We start from the raw sequence: 15673 nt of genomic DNA on the forward strand, positions 1-15673 counted from the left end.
TAAAATGATTACTGAAAGAATTCCATCTGAAGACTGTTGAAAGCTGGCTGCAGTTTATGATATAACGGATAAAATCTGCATCCTTGGCCTTCCAACAACCTTTACACCAGCAGATGGTGGGCGTAAAGATGTCATTCATCATTTATTTACAATGGGCTTTATTTATTCTAGTGTCAACAGCTGCCCCAGGGAGCGGGTTATTGAATTCAAATGTGAAGCTCTGGGTTATTTGCTTCCTTTCAAATTTGTCTTCAGAGCTTAGTTGCTAGGAGTCCATTCTGTGCTCTAATAATGATTCATGTATTGTGAAGCAATTCAGTAAATTGGGTTGTCAGGGATTGCCAAAAAAGGTTTAGAGGTCTTGTTCCGATTTTTTTTTTAAACAGCACTGTGCTGTAGTTGGTGTCTTCTCCTTATGTGCCTTCTCTTGCTAATGTTAGAGACTTTGTCCCCACTTGTCCCCTCTCTGATTTCCCTTCCATACTCCTCCTTGTCTCTGTCCTCTCAAAAGTAGAATTCTGTGATTCTAAGTTGTTGTTTTTCAGCACCAAAAAGTAAATTTGAGATATGAAATAATGAAACTTTGTCTTCTACAGGCAGGGCAGGAGTCCTTCCGTTCCATTACAAGGTCATACTACAGAGGGGCAGCAGGGGCTTTACTAGTGTATGACATTACAAGGTGAGAATACCGAGGAGGTATAACTGGATTAAAATTATATGCCTTGGTAGAATTGTGCTATGCTATATTTCAGTGTTAAAATGTCTAATTTACTTTGGCTTTTTGTGTAGATATTTGTAGTCTAATGTTTTGCCAACTTTCCTTAAGTGCTCAAAATCAAGATACAGCCTGTGTAACCTTTATACTTCCAATTTTCCCTGTATAGTGGTTGAGAAAAAGTATACATAAAGTCTCAGGAAGAATGAAACAAAATGTTTTTATAAACTATTTGACCATGAACCTCTGGATTACCTTTATTGAGAAAGACTTTAAAATACTACATTAATTCCTTTCTAGTGTTTTTATTACCATGAGTTGTAATTTTTCTGTAATTACAGCAGATTTTTTACTGAAATGCCATTCTACAAAGGATTGAAATAGTAAAACATCAAAGTTTGGTTGCATAAACATACCAGAAAACTCCTACCATTGCTGTGTTTATGAGGTTGGGAAAATACAGGTCTTAGTGTGATTTTTGTAGCAGCTGTTCTAAGGTTTTCCTGCTGTATTGAATAAAGAGTCTATACAACTTATCTGCAAAATTGTGGGTACTGTGGCTGGTTTATGAAAATGTTCAGGCTCCAAAATCCTATTAGGGTCTGTGGCTTCCTTTGTGGATCTTGGGTCTTGTTGCTCAATTAAGCAACAACTTTTACTAGATATTTCCTAGATGTTTTTCCTGTTGTTCTGCATTTATTTTTAAATATCGGGAAGCAACGTATTCTTTCCATTGGATTTCCAGCAAATGAATCTTTGATTCATAAATAGATGGTTTTTACCCCTATGAAATCTTAAACACACTTTACAAGCATGTGATTTAATATTTAGTGTACACATTCTATAAAATCTGTAATGTGCCATATTAGTGTACCTTATTTTAAAAGTCTTTGCTGCTAAATTCATTATTCAGTTTATAAACTCACAGAAAATTGTCAACTATTTTCTGCCTTCAGTATAACAAATATTACTATATGAGTATGTGATTATTTGTACTGTTGTTTGAATTGGTTGAGGCTGTTAGGGACTTTTACAATTCCATTCAGCAGTTTTTATATGTATATAAAATTACAGATTCTTACAGCGATAAGAATCCTCTTTACTCTTTGTAGCAAACATGTTTTCAATTACTTTTTAAGCAGAGTTCATTAATGCTCCTTGTTTACTAAATTTTTGTTTGCCTACTCTCCCACTCACAAAGGGATTACTAGCTTTTATCCCTGGAGCATGTGTACTAATAAATGAGTTCGTTACTCAAGTTGAGAAGCTGACTAACAGAAGGAAAAGAGATTTCTTGAAATACTGCTTTTAATTTTCATTCTCTTCCATACTTAGGAGGGATACTTTCAACCACTTGACAACTTGGTTAGAAGATGCTCGTCAGCATTCCAATTCCAACATGGTTATAATGCTTATTGGAAATAAAAGGTAAAATATAACCAGTTGTGATTTTGTAAGTGGTAAAGACTTATCACTTATCTAGATTTCAGCTTTTGTGTTTCCTTATTTGTAGGCAGTATGTTAACTTTAAATTACTTTCAGTCACTGGACATAGTTCTATGGTGAATCTAAAACCTTTCCTTTTCTAATTAGACTAATACAATGTGCAGCACATGTGGATCAACTACCTTATGTTCTGAGTACCTTTTTTTAGAAGTAATTTTTATTTTTAAAGGATTGACTGAATGCATGAAATAATGGATTATATGAATTATTTTTCTCATTATGTTTTTTTACATCTGGAATCACCATTTAGAAGCACCTAGATATCTCCCTTACAAAGAGAATATTACTCCTAATTTTAGGTGTTCTAAAGTGCTTTAGTTTTTGGGTAAGAATCACAGCAGAGAAAATGTCACTGAAAAAAAAAGCCCATATATAGGATTCACTTCAAAAACTTTTCTCAAATGTAAAAAGTGCACACCTCAATGATTATACGAGACATTTCTGAATTCTAAGCCTGTTTCATATTCTATGTGTTTTACCTGGGGTTGGGGGCAGAGAATGCTTTTTGACCCATTTCCTGGTGAATTCAGGCTGCTCTTAAACACTGGGTGATGAAAATACAACTAGAAGTTTTGGAAGTGTGTCGTGGCTTAACCCCAGCTGGCAGCTAAGCACCACACAGCCGCTCACTCACTCCCCCCTGGTGGGATGGGGGGGAGAATCGGAAGAGTAAATGTGAGAAAACTCGTGGGTTGAGATAAAGACAGTTTAATAGGGAAAGCAAAAGCCATGCGCACCAGCAAAGCAAAACAAGGAATTCGTTCACTGCTTCCCATGGGCAGGCAGGTGTTCAGCCATCTCCAGGAAAGCAGGGCTCCATCATGTGTAACCGTTACTTGGGAAGACAAATGCCATCACTCCAAATGTCCTCCCCTTCCTTCTTCTTCCCCCAGCTTTATATGCTGAGCATGATGTCATATGGTATGGAATATCCCTTTGGTCAGTTGGGGTCAGCTGTCCCAGCTGTGTCCCCTCCCAGCTTCTTGTGCATCCCCAGCCTACTCGCTGGTGGGGTGGGGTGAGAAGCAGAAAAGGCCTTGACTCTGTGTGAGCACTGCTCAGCAATAATGAAAACATCCCTGTGTTATCCACCCTGTTTCCAGTACAAATCCAAAACATAGCCCCATACTAGCTACTATGAAGAAAATTAATTCTACCCCAGCCAAAACCAGCACAAAATGTGTTACCCAGTTTGTAAACAATTATTTACTTGGTCTTCTCATCAGCTAGACTGTCCAAAGTTCTAAAATGGTTCCCTATTGATGCTGAGACTTTGATCTGTATTGAAAGTCTTTATTAAAACACATCAGTGAATACATTAAGTTTATCTGTAATTTTTCTAGTTCTTGATCCAGTGCACTGTAGTATCACATCTAGATCTTTTGACTGGGTGTAGGGTTTTTCCAAATATCAAAAGCATCGTCTCAGAATTTAATAACCCATTAGTTATGGGCCTTTACCTAATTGACCTTAACTTGTCTTCATGCCTCAGCAATTCTTGAAGGTAAAGATGCCAGTTGAAATAATGGTGTGTGTGGTTGTCCCTTAGAATTTAATGAACAGACAGATAATTTCTTAGATACTACTGAGAAACAGCCCTGTGGTAAAGAGAGTCTGGTTTTCTAGTATGGCCTGTTCACCTCTTATTTTATTCTTCTTCTTCCCCCTTCTATTTTCCTTCTTCTGCCCACCATCCTCTACCTCCCCCTGAAAAACATGTTAAGCATTAAGTAATTGTGAAGCTTGTCCACATTTTTATACATAATCTGGAAAATGACTAACGACGTTCTTAATTGAGGAATGTGATAAGCATAGTCTTCACAAATTAATATAAAAATGTAATCTCTTTTATTAAATGAAGCTTTGGTAAGCCAGTGATGTCCCTGACCAGCTGTTCTTATGCTTATGTGAGTAAAAATACGGCACTGAGAGAAACAGTAAAGTGTACTGTTTACTTGAATCTCAAGTACTACATAAGTTTGCATACTTAGTTGACCATCTGTAACTATTCCTGAGTGTTCTGAGCTGTTAAACTACATTTTTATGTCTTGCATTCTGCTGATGCAGACTGTACCACATGATTGTGTGTTATAATATGCTACTTGCAGCTAGCTCAGTAATTCCCAGTTAGAACTGGGTCTTATTCAAACAATAAATATACTTAAATTATATATTTTAAGCTACAGATTAAGGTGCTACATGAAGTGAAAGTTCTTTAAGAAGCTTTTTAAAGGGGATTATTTTCAAGCCTCAAAGAGGAGGATGGGAAAGAAACTCCTTCAATTATTGCATTATCCTGAAAGTGTGTTACAGAAGTTCTTATAGTAAGGCATGGATGGAAGGAAGAACATGAATACTAGCATAATATTTTTGAAGGAATAAATTTTGTTCTTATGAGTCCCAAAAGTGCACTTGGTATACATTTGTAGTACTGACTTATTGCTGGATTTGAAGAGTGTTGAGAATTTAATCTGAAATATAAGAGCTGTTTTTTGAAAACATTACAAATACTAGTCTTAAAACATGACAAATACTGTACTTAATCTTCTTTCCAGAACAAAACATAGCTATATTGATCTAGTAAGACCAAATGCCTCGAATTATTGGAATGGAGAGAGGAAGACAACTGTGGTTAGTAGAAGTAGTTAAAGCTCTTTAAGAATATGTTTAGATATCAGTAGTGAGTTTTGACCGGGTTATCACTGCAGTTTTTGATGCAGCTGCAGTATTTCAAGTTCAAAAAAGTTGTTTATTTCTGTTCTATCATGGAGATAACACCATAGTGAATCAAGGTTTTAAATAAGATATTTTTGAGGGTAGCATGGTAGTAGCAGATAAAGACATTGCTCAAGTTCAAAAATACAATGTCAGATAGCTACTTCAGGGACATGAGAATGAACACCTTGTTAAGATATGGTAAGCCTGAGGCTGAGATACTGGGAATGCTTACATATAATGAACATCAACTTTAACAATGTTTTGAGAAGACATTTCTTGTATCCTTATTTTCAAATACTCCATGTTTAAATGATGTGCTGAATTGTCTTGATGCTGTAACTCATCTGAGCTAGCATGTAGTTGTAAAAATAACAAAAACCTGCTTTGCTGCAAAGAGATGCCACAGTGAGTATCGTTTATTGTTAATATGTGTGTAATTACAAGGATGGCAGCACTGAAGCCCAGTATGATACTTTTTACTGGTATTCTGGCTGCAAATTAAACCTCTGTGTTTGCATGCTGTTTAGTTTAAAAATGTGTGTCTGAGAAGATATTTTTACATGCACAAATTAAATCAAATTTTATTTAAATCTATATGTTATATTTATTATGTATAAATATAGCATTGTTATTGCTCAAGATGTAATATACTTACAAAGAAGGACAGAAACTCTGTACTCCTTGTTCCTAAAGAAGCTTTAAAAAGTAAGAGTGAAATACTTATGTGTCTATATCACTTACAGAAGTGGATTTGTCTTTAGTTGTCCAGTCAAAGAGGGGGTTTTTTTCCTGTTCTTTTGTGTAATATTTAACTTTCATCTAAACTTCTTGGAAAGCAGGAAACAAGAGATTGTGTAACAGTCACTTCAAGTTGTTCTGCTGTTAGAGGGCCAGGCCTGGAGTTTTAGACCTAAATGCTAGCTTGTTGGGAGAGAACAGCTAATGTAGTTCAAAATAACTTATTTTTGCTTTTAAGTCTTTTTATCAGAACAGCAATTGACTGTGTGAAGTTTTGGTACTGAATAGAAAAAATCAACTCTATCCTTAAAATTATTTTTAATATCATTAAGAAATCTTATATGAAACTTCCTTATCAGTTCAGCTTTACAGTGTGGATTGGTAGATAACATTAGACTAGAAAAGAGTGGTATTTACCTAAAATGGCAATGTCTGAAGTTAGTATTCAAGGAATAGCTAGATAAGTATACACACATCCTGTTGAAAGCCAGTTCATGAAGTCTTTGGTAAGATCTATGTCAGCTAGGATTGGTAGCTCAAGTAAGTGTGATGTCTGTGGCTACTCCATATATTATAAGTGCAAAACTTACAGTAATTGTACTTTATGTAAGGGCTTGAGTAGATATTCATATGTACGTAAGCTCTAATGAGGGCTCTTGGCTTATAAGCATGTTGCTGAAGAATAGTGTTTACATGTACAGGTTAGACCATGCAACTAACTTATTTTTTTTCCATCTTAGTGATTTAGAATCTAGACGAGAAGTCAAAAAAGAGGAAGGCGAAGCATTTGCACGAGAGCATGGACTTATCTTTATGGAGACATCTGCCAAAACTGCTTCCAATGTAGAGGAGGTAACTTTGCTTAACACTGGTATTTTAGGAAAACAGTTATTTTGAATTGCACTTTGTTATTTGTACAGATACTATTCCTCTAGGTTTTGGATTCCTTAACTTGAATTAACTACTCTTTAATTTATATTATGAGAAAGACAATGTCTACATTTTATCTAATTGCATGGCAATAATTATATTGTTGAGACTCTAGTAATTAATATACTTGTTCTTTTTAAAAATATTTGATCAGAGAAATGGGTACTTTTGTCTGTCCTGAAATCTAAAAAGTAAGACTAGAATAGATTTGCTAGTCCAAAGCAAGCCAAGCTATTGGTATCCTTAGCAGATGTCAATCTAACTTGTTTTAAAGACCTCTAATAACTTCACAAGCTCTTCAGAGCAATCTATTGCAATGCTTTGTTATTTGTATTGTTGTCATCTTTCCCTTCCACTACCTGGCAGGAATCTTCTTTGCTGCAATTCACGCAAATGCAATTCACGCATTTCTTTTTCTGCCCTCTACAGACCTGCTGAAGAGGTCATTATCTTGGTTGCTGTAGTCTGCTATGTATTTGAATAAGTTTTCCAGTCTTTGTTACTTTAAAGAACTTAAGGCTTTTGAAGTTTTGCTTATAGCTCGTATTTCTGGACATATGTGAGTTCTTACATATCTCACCTTGATTTACTGCATTCCTTTCTTGTGGTGGGCTGATCTCAGCCAGCAACTAAGGGCCCATCCAGTTGTTCACTCCCCCTGTCCAGCGGGATGGGGAAAAGAACCAGAAGAGCCAAAGCGAGAAAAACTCAGGGGCTGAGATAAAGAGTTAATAAAGAGGTAGGGGGGAAGAGTGATGGAAAGGCAGTCACTCACAACTTCCCACAAACTGATGGATTCCCAGCCAGTCTCTGAGCAACAGCTACTTTGGAAAGACTACCCTTTGGTTTTTGTTGTTGAGCATGATGTTATATAATATGAAATATTCCGTAGGCCAATTCTGGTCAGCTGTCCTGGCTGTATGTCCCTGCCTGATTTTGCATACCCAAAGCCTAATCACTGTGGGGGGCAGAGTAAGAAACAGAGAACCTTGACACCGTGTAAGCACTGCTCACCAGTAGCTAAAACATTGGTGTATTATCAACACTGTTTTAGTGACAAATCCAAAACACAGCACCATACAGGCTGCTGTAAAGAAAACTTAACTCCTTCTTAGCCAGACACAGTCCAGTGGCGTAAAAAGAGCTCCAGCTGAGATGTTACTGCTATATAAAGCTGAAAGGTTGCTTCACATGTCTTTTGGGCCCATACTCAGTTCATACATCGCCACTTACTAACCTTTTTTTTTTTTTTACAATAGCATGACATAGTTCAGCTTCTCATGGTACGTAATCTGCCCTTACTCTTTTCCAAAATTGTTCTAAATGCAAAATGGTGGACAACCAATGAGGTATTCTTTTAGCGGTAAAGCCTTCTAGTTTTGAAATATTTGGTGTTTTTTGAAAAGTTGTAGTAAGGGTAACAGCTTTCACCAGCTTCATTCTGGTTTGTTACTACCTGATTCCAACATTAGCACCTCTCTCCATGTCAAAAAATATGTGCTAGTGAATGAGTTGTCCAGTACCTAATGCATCTGATTATCAGGAGGCAAATGAGCCTAAAGTTCTTTGTCAAAAAAGTTCAAATAGAATCCTCTCCTGATGATGATACAAGTGAGTGGTTGCTTGCACGTACTAACTTTCTAATTCTGATGGAAAAGCTTTAGGGTATAATCTTTTTTAGTGACAATCAAATGCATTCCTTAAATGGTATTCTCAGTCAACACTAAAAGAGGTGGCATGATCTAGAATAGTTACAGCTGAAGGAGCAAAATCTTAGTCTTTGAGCCAGTAAAAATAAGCGAGGAGAAATAGTAGGCACGGTAGGTGAAAGATATCACTTTGTGGATAAAAGAAGAGACAATTTTCATTTTAATGCTGTATCAGGACTGTTCAGTATCAAAAAAATAGAAGGTAATAAGGAAATTCTGTGGAATGGGCAACATTTGAGGAAAGAACAAGTATGCAAAAATGGAAGCAAATCTAGCAAGCCTTCAGTACTTGACTTCAGGACTGGAAAAAAATCATAGCTTTGTGAGTGCCTGAGGATGTAGAAACTAAACAGGAAGAACAACATTTGAGGTAATTCAGCTAAAATTAGGTGAAATTTTAAGCAGAAGAAATCTGTGGCTCTTTGTCTATTTATGTTATCTTATGTGGTGGCAATGGAGAACATTTTTACTAGCTTCTTTAGGAGATTAAGGGCTAAGAAAGTAAAGCTATTTTACTAGAAAGAGTATGTATTTATACTGTTGAATTTTTGCATTGATAGAAATAGACTGGATCTAAAAAGCTGGACATTGCAAGTCCCTGAATTTCCATCTGGATTATTATATCAGATGTTTTCAAATGCATTTGTATTAAGTGTTGAAGCAGATGCTTTCTTCTCTTTCCTTAGGTTTCAGATGAATTGTCAAAATAATTTTTACACATTTAATTTGAGTCTCAGAATGCTCATCTCTTCCAAAAGTACTAGAATTTTTAGATAGAACTACTGGGGTCAAAGGGGCTCTCTCTAATTGTATGGAGGTTATTGGGGGATGCGGGGGGGAAAAAAGCTATGGGATTTCGGGGGGAAGGAATATCTCCTTAATTACTCAGTAGCATTTTTAATCCATGCTGCTAAATCACTGCTGACTACAGTGTATCATGCATGGGTTATGTAGTTAACCATTACAGTGCCAGGATACCTGTAGAGATCTTTAAAGTCAAACACTTTGAAGTCTGTATAAGGGACAGCATCAGCAGTGTTGAAAGAGCAGGTGGCTTTACTTGAGATAAGGATATAGCTCCAGAGCAAAATGATAGATGTAGACTCTAACTAGGTAACATGGTAACTAGTAAATACTTGTGCAAACAAAAGTTTACATTAATACAGCTTCAGAAATATTTAAGAATTATTTGCACCTGTTAGGCCTCTGTTCTTTTCTCAACTCTGTGTTTAACAAAGTCTTCCAGAATGATAAAACTAATTTTTAAGACTTATTTTTGATTCAGTTATCAGCCTTCTGTCCTTCTTACCCATCAGTAGGAAATATTCCTCAACAAGGGTGCTTTGGAGAAAGACGCTTTACTGTAAGGCGCGTGGATGTATACGTATGGAAATGCATAGATACAACAGGCTAGAACACTCCCAGATAACAACTGGTGTCTTTTTTTCTCTTTCCTTTCCCAAAAGAGAGGTTTTACCATACAGAGATCATGTCGTTAACTAATAAAGCTTTGGCCTACTGCATTTGTGTCTGTGTTGCATTGCTTAGTGGTTGCTATACAAAACAAAGTAGTAATGGAAGTGTATTTCTGGGTATTGAAGGAAGTAACATAAGTGTGAGTGCCAGGAAACTTGACAACAAAGAAGCTACAGTAATAGGGCTTAAACTATTCTTCCACCCATTTAAGAGAAATAGTTAGATCCAACTTTTATGTATCTGTCCAAAGCAGAATTAGGAAGAATATCCATTTTTCCTGGCCAAACTTGTTTTGTGGATTAAATGTTTTTTTCTCATCACATGGCTGGTTCTCAAACTTTGCTCTCTGAATCTGAGGCAAAAGTACTCATGGCAAAAGAATCAAGACTGTTAAGGGTTTAGAAATAATCATCTTGTATTGTTCATGGAAGCCCTTCCTCAAATCACTTGAATCCTGTAGTCTTCTGTAGCCTACCTCAGTATGTGGAAGCAGTCCATCTCATTATAAACATACATGACTGCTCGAAATACTAGTCGCCAGAATTTTATTTATTTTAACAAAAATGCTTTAATACATGGTTTTTAGAGTAGAAAATGGGGTAAACTCATCTTTAGTTCTTTAGCATGGCTGCTTTATCAGCAATTTCTGAAGTACTAAGGGAAACTTCTCAGGCAGTTCTAAAAACCTTCTGAGGCAATTCTTCATGGAAAAAATAAAAATTTCAGAAGTTTTCTGAATTAAATGACTCTGCTTTGTAAAAAAAGCAGTCTTTTGTTTTCTGAACTGCTCACACTGCATTTTCAAGTCTCTTTAGTTTACAGAAGATGGATTATTTCTTAAATATCTTTTGCTTGACCAAGTCTCACCACTGTACAGCTTATGTCCTACAGGTGTAAAGAAGCTCTCTATAGAGTGCTTTTTATCCATTTTAGTTATTCTTGAGACACTGTTAGCTATACAGGTTACTGTATTGTTCTTAGTCCCACACAGTGGGTTATCTAACCACATTCCACATATTCTGAACAGCTACTTTGGTAGGGGCATTGCCTTGTATGCTATCAAGTCTGTCCTGTTAACCTTGGGAAGCTTAGGCTGCTTGCTTGTTTAGGCTTTTCACTTGTTTGCGCTTAAGTCTGAGGTCCATACCTCAAGCACGTTTGCACTTGTTTTAATCATAACATCAGTTATTTTCCTACCTTGCATTAAAACGACACATAATACTTGGGATTTTTTTTTCTCTCATTTGCAAGAGACATGAACAATTTTATGACATTTGTTTTTTCATTGGTAGTTCAACAACAGTGTGTGACTGTTAATTGTAGTCTTACCTGAAATGTGCAGTTTGGAGGTTGCTGAGTGGTTTCTGCTTGGGCAGTGTCTAACACTTGTAGAGGCAGAATAGAATCATCTGCACGAACTCAGGGTGACCTCACGCAGCCTCCTACAGCACACAATACTTATCTTTGTATCCCTGGAGTATCATTTGTTTGAATCCATTTACATGCACTGATTCTCAAGAGGTAAAGATACCTAGCTGTATTTGGGAAGCTGGAATAACTTTGTGCATTCTTCTTGCACTCCAGACTGCTACTTTTAAATATGATTAATGTCATCAACCTTAAGCGAAAGTTTTCTGGATGCTGGTCAACCAGTACTAGACACCGTCACTGTTCAGGAGCTGATCTCACTTGAGTTGTACTAGTGTATCACTGAGTCCTGGTGTGGGAGTTGGTTTTAGTAAGATGTTTCCCATATGGAGGGGATTATAGAGCCCTATGCCAAGCTTTCATCTTAAGAGTATTGTATTTGTTATTCCAAGTTGTCTGCACATAAATAGAATGCAATAATGGATTCATTATTTAGGATTAAATCTGAATAGACTAACAGTTTGGACTGAGCAATGGAGCACTTCTGCTACATGTAGCTGGATGGTTGTTCAGTGGTTTTGTTTCAGCTGTAACTTAATTTTCTCTTCAGGCAGCTTCTTTCATACTTTTGCTTAAATGGATAATGAATATTCAAAACCCACGTAGCTTCAACAGCGGTACTACTTGGTCACAGATAAGGGAAGGAAGATGGCCTTTGTAATATTCTGAAGGGTAAAAATGAAAATCTCATGGAAAGATGAGATTCTTAGCAGCTTCCAAATTTGAACTGATTTTTAGAAGTGTGTTTTATTTCCCCTCCACACCCTTCCTAAGCAGAACTAAGTGCTGGTAAACAAACAGTTGTTTCACCTGGTAATATAGTTAGCAAGGATTTAGTTAATAAAACTTGAAAACCCTAGGATGTTAATAGCTTTCATAGTAAGGTAAAGCGACACACAAGATGTATTCTGACTAGAACTTGCAAAGTAGCAGGATTTCTTGTTCATGAGAGTCTTTAAAAAAAACCCAACAGTTAGGTTTATCTTAACTTGTATCAAAACCAGTATTCCTTCAAGTTCCTTGAAATCAAAGTTCTGTGACCTTTCAGCTGTGTGAAGCTGGCACTTCACCCAGTTTCTCCCATGAGAAAGTAAGAGAGGTGAAGCTTATGTCGGTTCAGCTGGGGGAGAGAGAAGGGGCAGGACGCCTGGCTGCAGGGAAGATTCACAGCTTTAACCTCCTTGTAGCAAACCCTTGGACTGTGCCCCAACTGCACAGTAAGGAACACTGGCTCTGCCATGGTTCTTGGGGCTTCTGGGCATCCCAAGGTATAATCAGAATAAAAAGTCTCAGTTAATCAAGGGTTTCAGGCTTTATAGAAGAGTGTGAGAAGTATATGGCTGCCTGCCTGAGCTGTGGATTCTGCTGGAGGGATGGAGCCTTAGTTCTGGGGTTTTTTTATCTTTTTTTTTTTTTTTCTTAGGTGCTCTGTCCTTTGTAACTGTTCCAACAGCAGCTGCAGGACTTCTCGAGACACTTCGAGCTCTAGTAATGTGCATCTTCCCAATAAGTTTGTCAGAAAGATTGCACTTCAGTGGGTACCTAGCAACAAATCGCTGTCAAGTTCTCTTTTGTGCCTGTTGCACCTTTACTTCACAAATAAGGCTACAAATGTGTTGGGGTGCTTTTTGGGGTGTAGTTTCATTATATAGCACCTTCCCACTGCTTGATAATTAACCACTCTCTAGCTCCTTTAGTGTCCTAGGCTTCTTTCTGAAGGATCATTTAGTTGTCAAAAGTATTGTCTTACTGTGCATAAAACAGCTGCTCAGAGCTTTGGGCTCTCACTCTTCTCAGTGGCCATCCAGCACCACTTACACACTGGGGTGGTGAATGCTCTAGGGGTAAATCCATTTGTGGTCCATGTTGTTACTGTTTCCAAATGGATTCTTTAACACTAGAGTAATCTAACTATATTGTATCTTACTGCTTAAAGACAAGACAGAAAATTGGGAAGAAGGAGGAGGAAATTCTAGGTGTTGAGCTGACCACAGAGGGTGAGGGTCATGCTTTAGAATTTGTGAGATATTTAACCTTTAAGCATTCCTCGTTTAATTGTAAGAAAGCATTCGAAAATAATGACCACCAATTTGTATTTCAAAGGACTAAATTTAACTTTAATATTGCCACCAGAGGGCAGCATGTTACATACGCTGGCAGTGCAGAACCTGCTCTATTCTGACTTTAAGCAAAGATGAACTTGTAAAATCTGAGGTTTGAAAAGCATCAGTGATTCATTTACAAGTTTCTCCTGTTATGTTCAGCTTGTAGCTAAGTCCTCAAACACTCGACATGGCATTAGCTTTCTGAGAAAGAGAAGTAACGCTACTGACATCTGCCGAGTGAAAGCTAAACATAGCTGTTCTATAACTTGCATTCTGGTGCCCTTGGTTTATTATTACTCCTGCATACAACTTCCAAAAGACAGAGGTATCAGGAACTTATTCCCTTCCTGCATTGTTTTTACCAGTTACAGAATTTGTTCTTCCCATTTTTGTCTCAAGGGTGGTAAACCTATATTACTTGTTTAGTTTGTGTGATAAAATGGATGCCAAAGTTGATTTAACTCTATGTTCAGTTTTTAGGATTTTAGGATTAATTTATCTTGTATGCAGCATCTGTACTGTTTGGTAGTTGCGTTTTTGTGGTTTGGGTTGTTTGGGGTTTTTCAGGGTTTGTTTGGGGTTTTTTTTGAGGTAAGCATTGTAAGACTTGACTTCTTGATTCCCATGTAGCAATATGATCTAGGAAACTCCTTATACAAATCGTCTAAAGTGATATTATACTCGTATACTGGGACTCAAAAACCTCCTTTGTTAGTTTAGCAGTAGGTGCAGGTGTGACACAACAGGCAGATCGCATCTTACAAGACTCACTTTACCACTTGGACAGTAATGTAATTTTCCTTGGCAGGGTATTACTGTTATTTGAGAACCTAGTTATAATGTGAACACAATTGAAAAACATGTTATTCAATGATTTGGTTTAATATAACTTGTTTACAACTTTTTTTTTTAATGCTGTGGTACAGATACATTCAATAGTATGTATACATTCAACAGATACATTCATGCATAAAAACATCAGTAATTTGTGATTCAGAAGTATTAAAACCAAGAGTTAAACATTAAATGTAGACATTTTCCTGAAGTTACATTGTTTTCTTTAATTTTCCTGAAATGTAGTCCAGAATTTTTGTATTTGTAAGTCCAACATACTGTTTTTGCAAAAGGCGCTCTCTTCCTTTTATGAGTAATGGAGGTACTGTGTACTAGGGCCTTGCCATCTTTCAGGTGACCAAGTATAAGTCTAGATTAAATCTGGTACTGCGTCTCCTGGGGTGGTGAAAATAAACCTGGACCTGAGCTGATTTGGGGTGGAAGTGCTCAAGTACCTTTGTATAGTGTTTTAGTAACAGCAGCATTACGAGAATGTACAGTGCAACCACAGTAGGCTTGGGAGGCAGCCAGCTGAGTCCATGTGGGCTTACTGGTCGAGGTCTTGTGTTGTGTGGAAGTGGCTAAACTGCACCTGGATCCAAGTTGGCGTGTGAAGTGCTACAGCTGTGTTCTTGCAGTCCCCTGCACGTGGTCTAATAAATCCAAACTGGATTTGAGGGGAAACCTCTCTGTCTTTCTGCATCCATGGCTCAGTTAATCTGCAAATAGGATAAACTGCCCATAAATAATTGAGAGTTTATAGTATACTGCATGTTCCAGATAAGAGTTAGAACATGCAGTATTAAAAGAGATTTTTAGAAGTCATCAATTATACCGAGTTCACCTTCTTGTCCTTGCTAATTGGGGCACTAGCACGGCATGCCAAAATCTGATATGATATTCTTAAAGCAAGTAGACTGCTGTTTTCAGTAAAGTTCTCAGGTGGTTATTTTGAGTCTGCTTACACTTTGAAGCATAGGCTAACTTAAAATACATGGATGCAAGAAACAAATGGAAGTCTCAAGGGATGCAAGTCTCTTTTCATGGCTGATTAGTAGTAATTTTTCAGAATCCATACCAACTGAAGAAAACATGAGGTAGATTTATTATGTGCTATATTCTTGTCAAACCATTGTTTTCAAATAGGAATTATTTATATGTGACCCAGTGCAGCCTGGCATTTTGCCATGCAGAATAACAGTACGTGCTGTTTTACCACTAATATGTGGTGCACCAGAATCACTGATGGGAATGTGGCAGTCAGATTATGTCTTTTTAAGACAACTGAGATTAATGGAATACTTGGATTTCTCAGGTCAACGGTTTCTTAGGCCGTATGTTTAATATTAAAATAGACTGTACTGAACTCAGTATGCTTTTTTGCTTTGTACAATACATGTAATAACTATGTTGGGGGGGTGGGAGTTGAGTATTGTTAAAATCACACTGTTTTCCAGTGCATTGTACTTTTTTTTTGTGAGAATAGATGCGTTCCTGCGGTGATCTGTTCCTGA

The 15673-nt window shown here is 37.1% G+C and overlaps 1 protein-coding gene across 2 annotated transcripts in view; it reads left to right on the top strand.

Moving 5' to 3' along the window:
• Positions 1-15673, top strand: part of RAB2A (RAB2A, member RAS oncogene family) — a 44858-nt gene that overhangs the window by 23900 nt on the left and 5285 nt on the right. For both annotated transcript variants that reach the window (XM_075494706.1, XM_075494707.1), the window contains 3 exons: positions 597-679; positions 2051-2143; positions 6418-6529. In XM_075494706.1, coding sequence (XP_075350821.1) covers positions 597-679; positions 2051-2143; positions 6418-6529 — 288 coding nt within the window. The remainder of the gene's footprint in view (positions 1-596; positions 680-2050; positions 2144-6417; positions 6530-15673) is intronic.

The sequence above is a fragment of the Mycteria americana genome, chromosome 2 (genome assembly GCF_035582795.1).
Source record: "Mycteria americana isolate JAX WOST 10 ecotype Jacksonville Zoo and Gardens chromosome 2, USCA_MyAme_1.0, whole genome shotgun sequence".
Classification (NCBI taxonomy): domain Eukaryota; kingdom Metazoa; phylum Chordata; class Aves; order Ciconiiformes; family Ciconiidae; genus Mycteria; species Mycteria americana.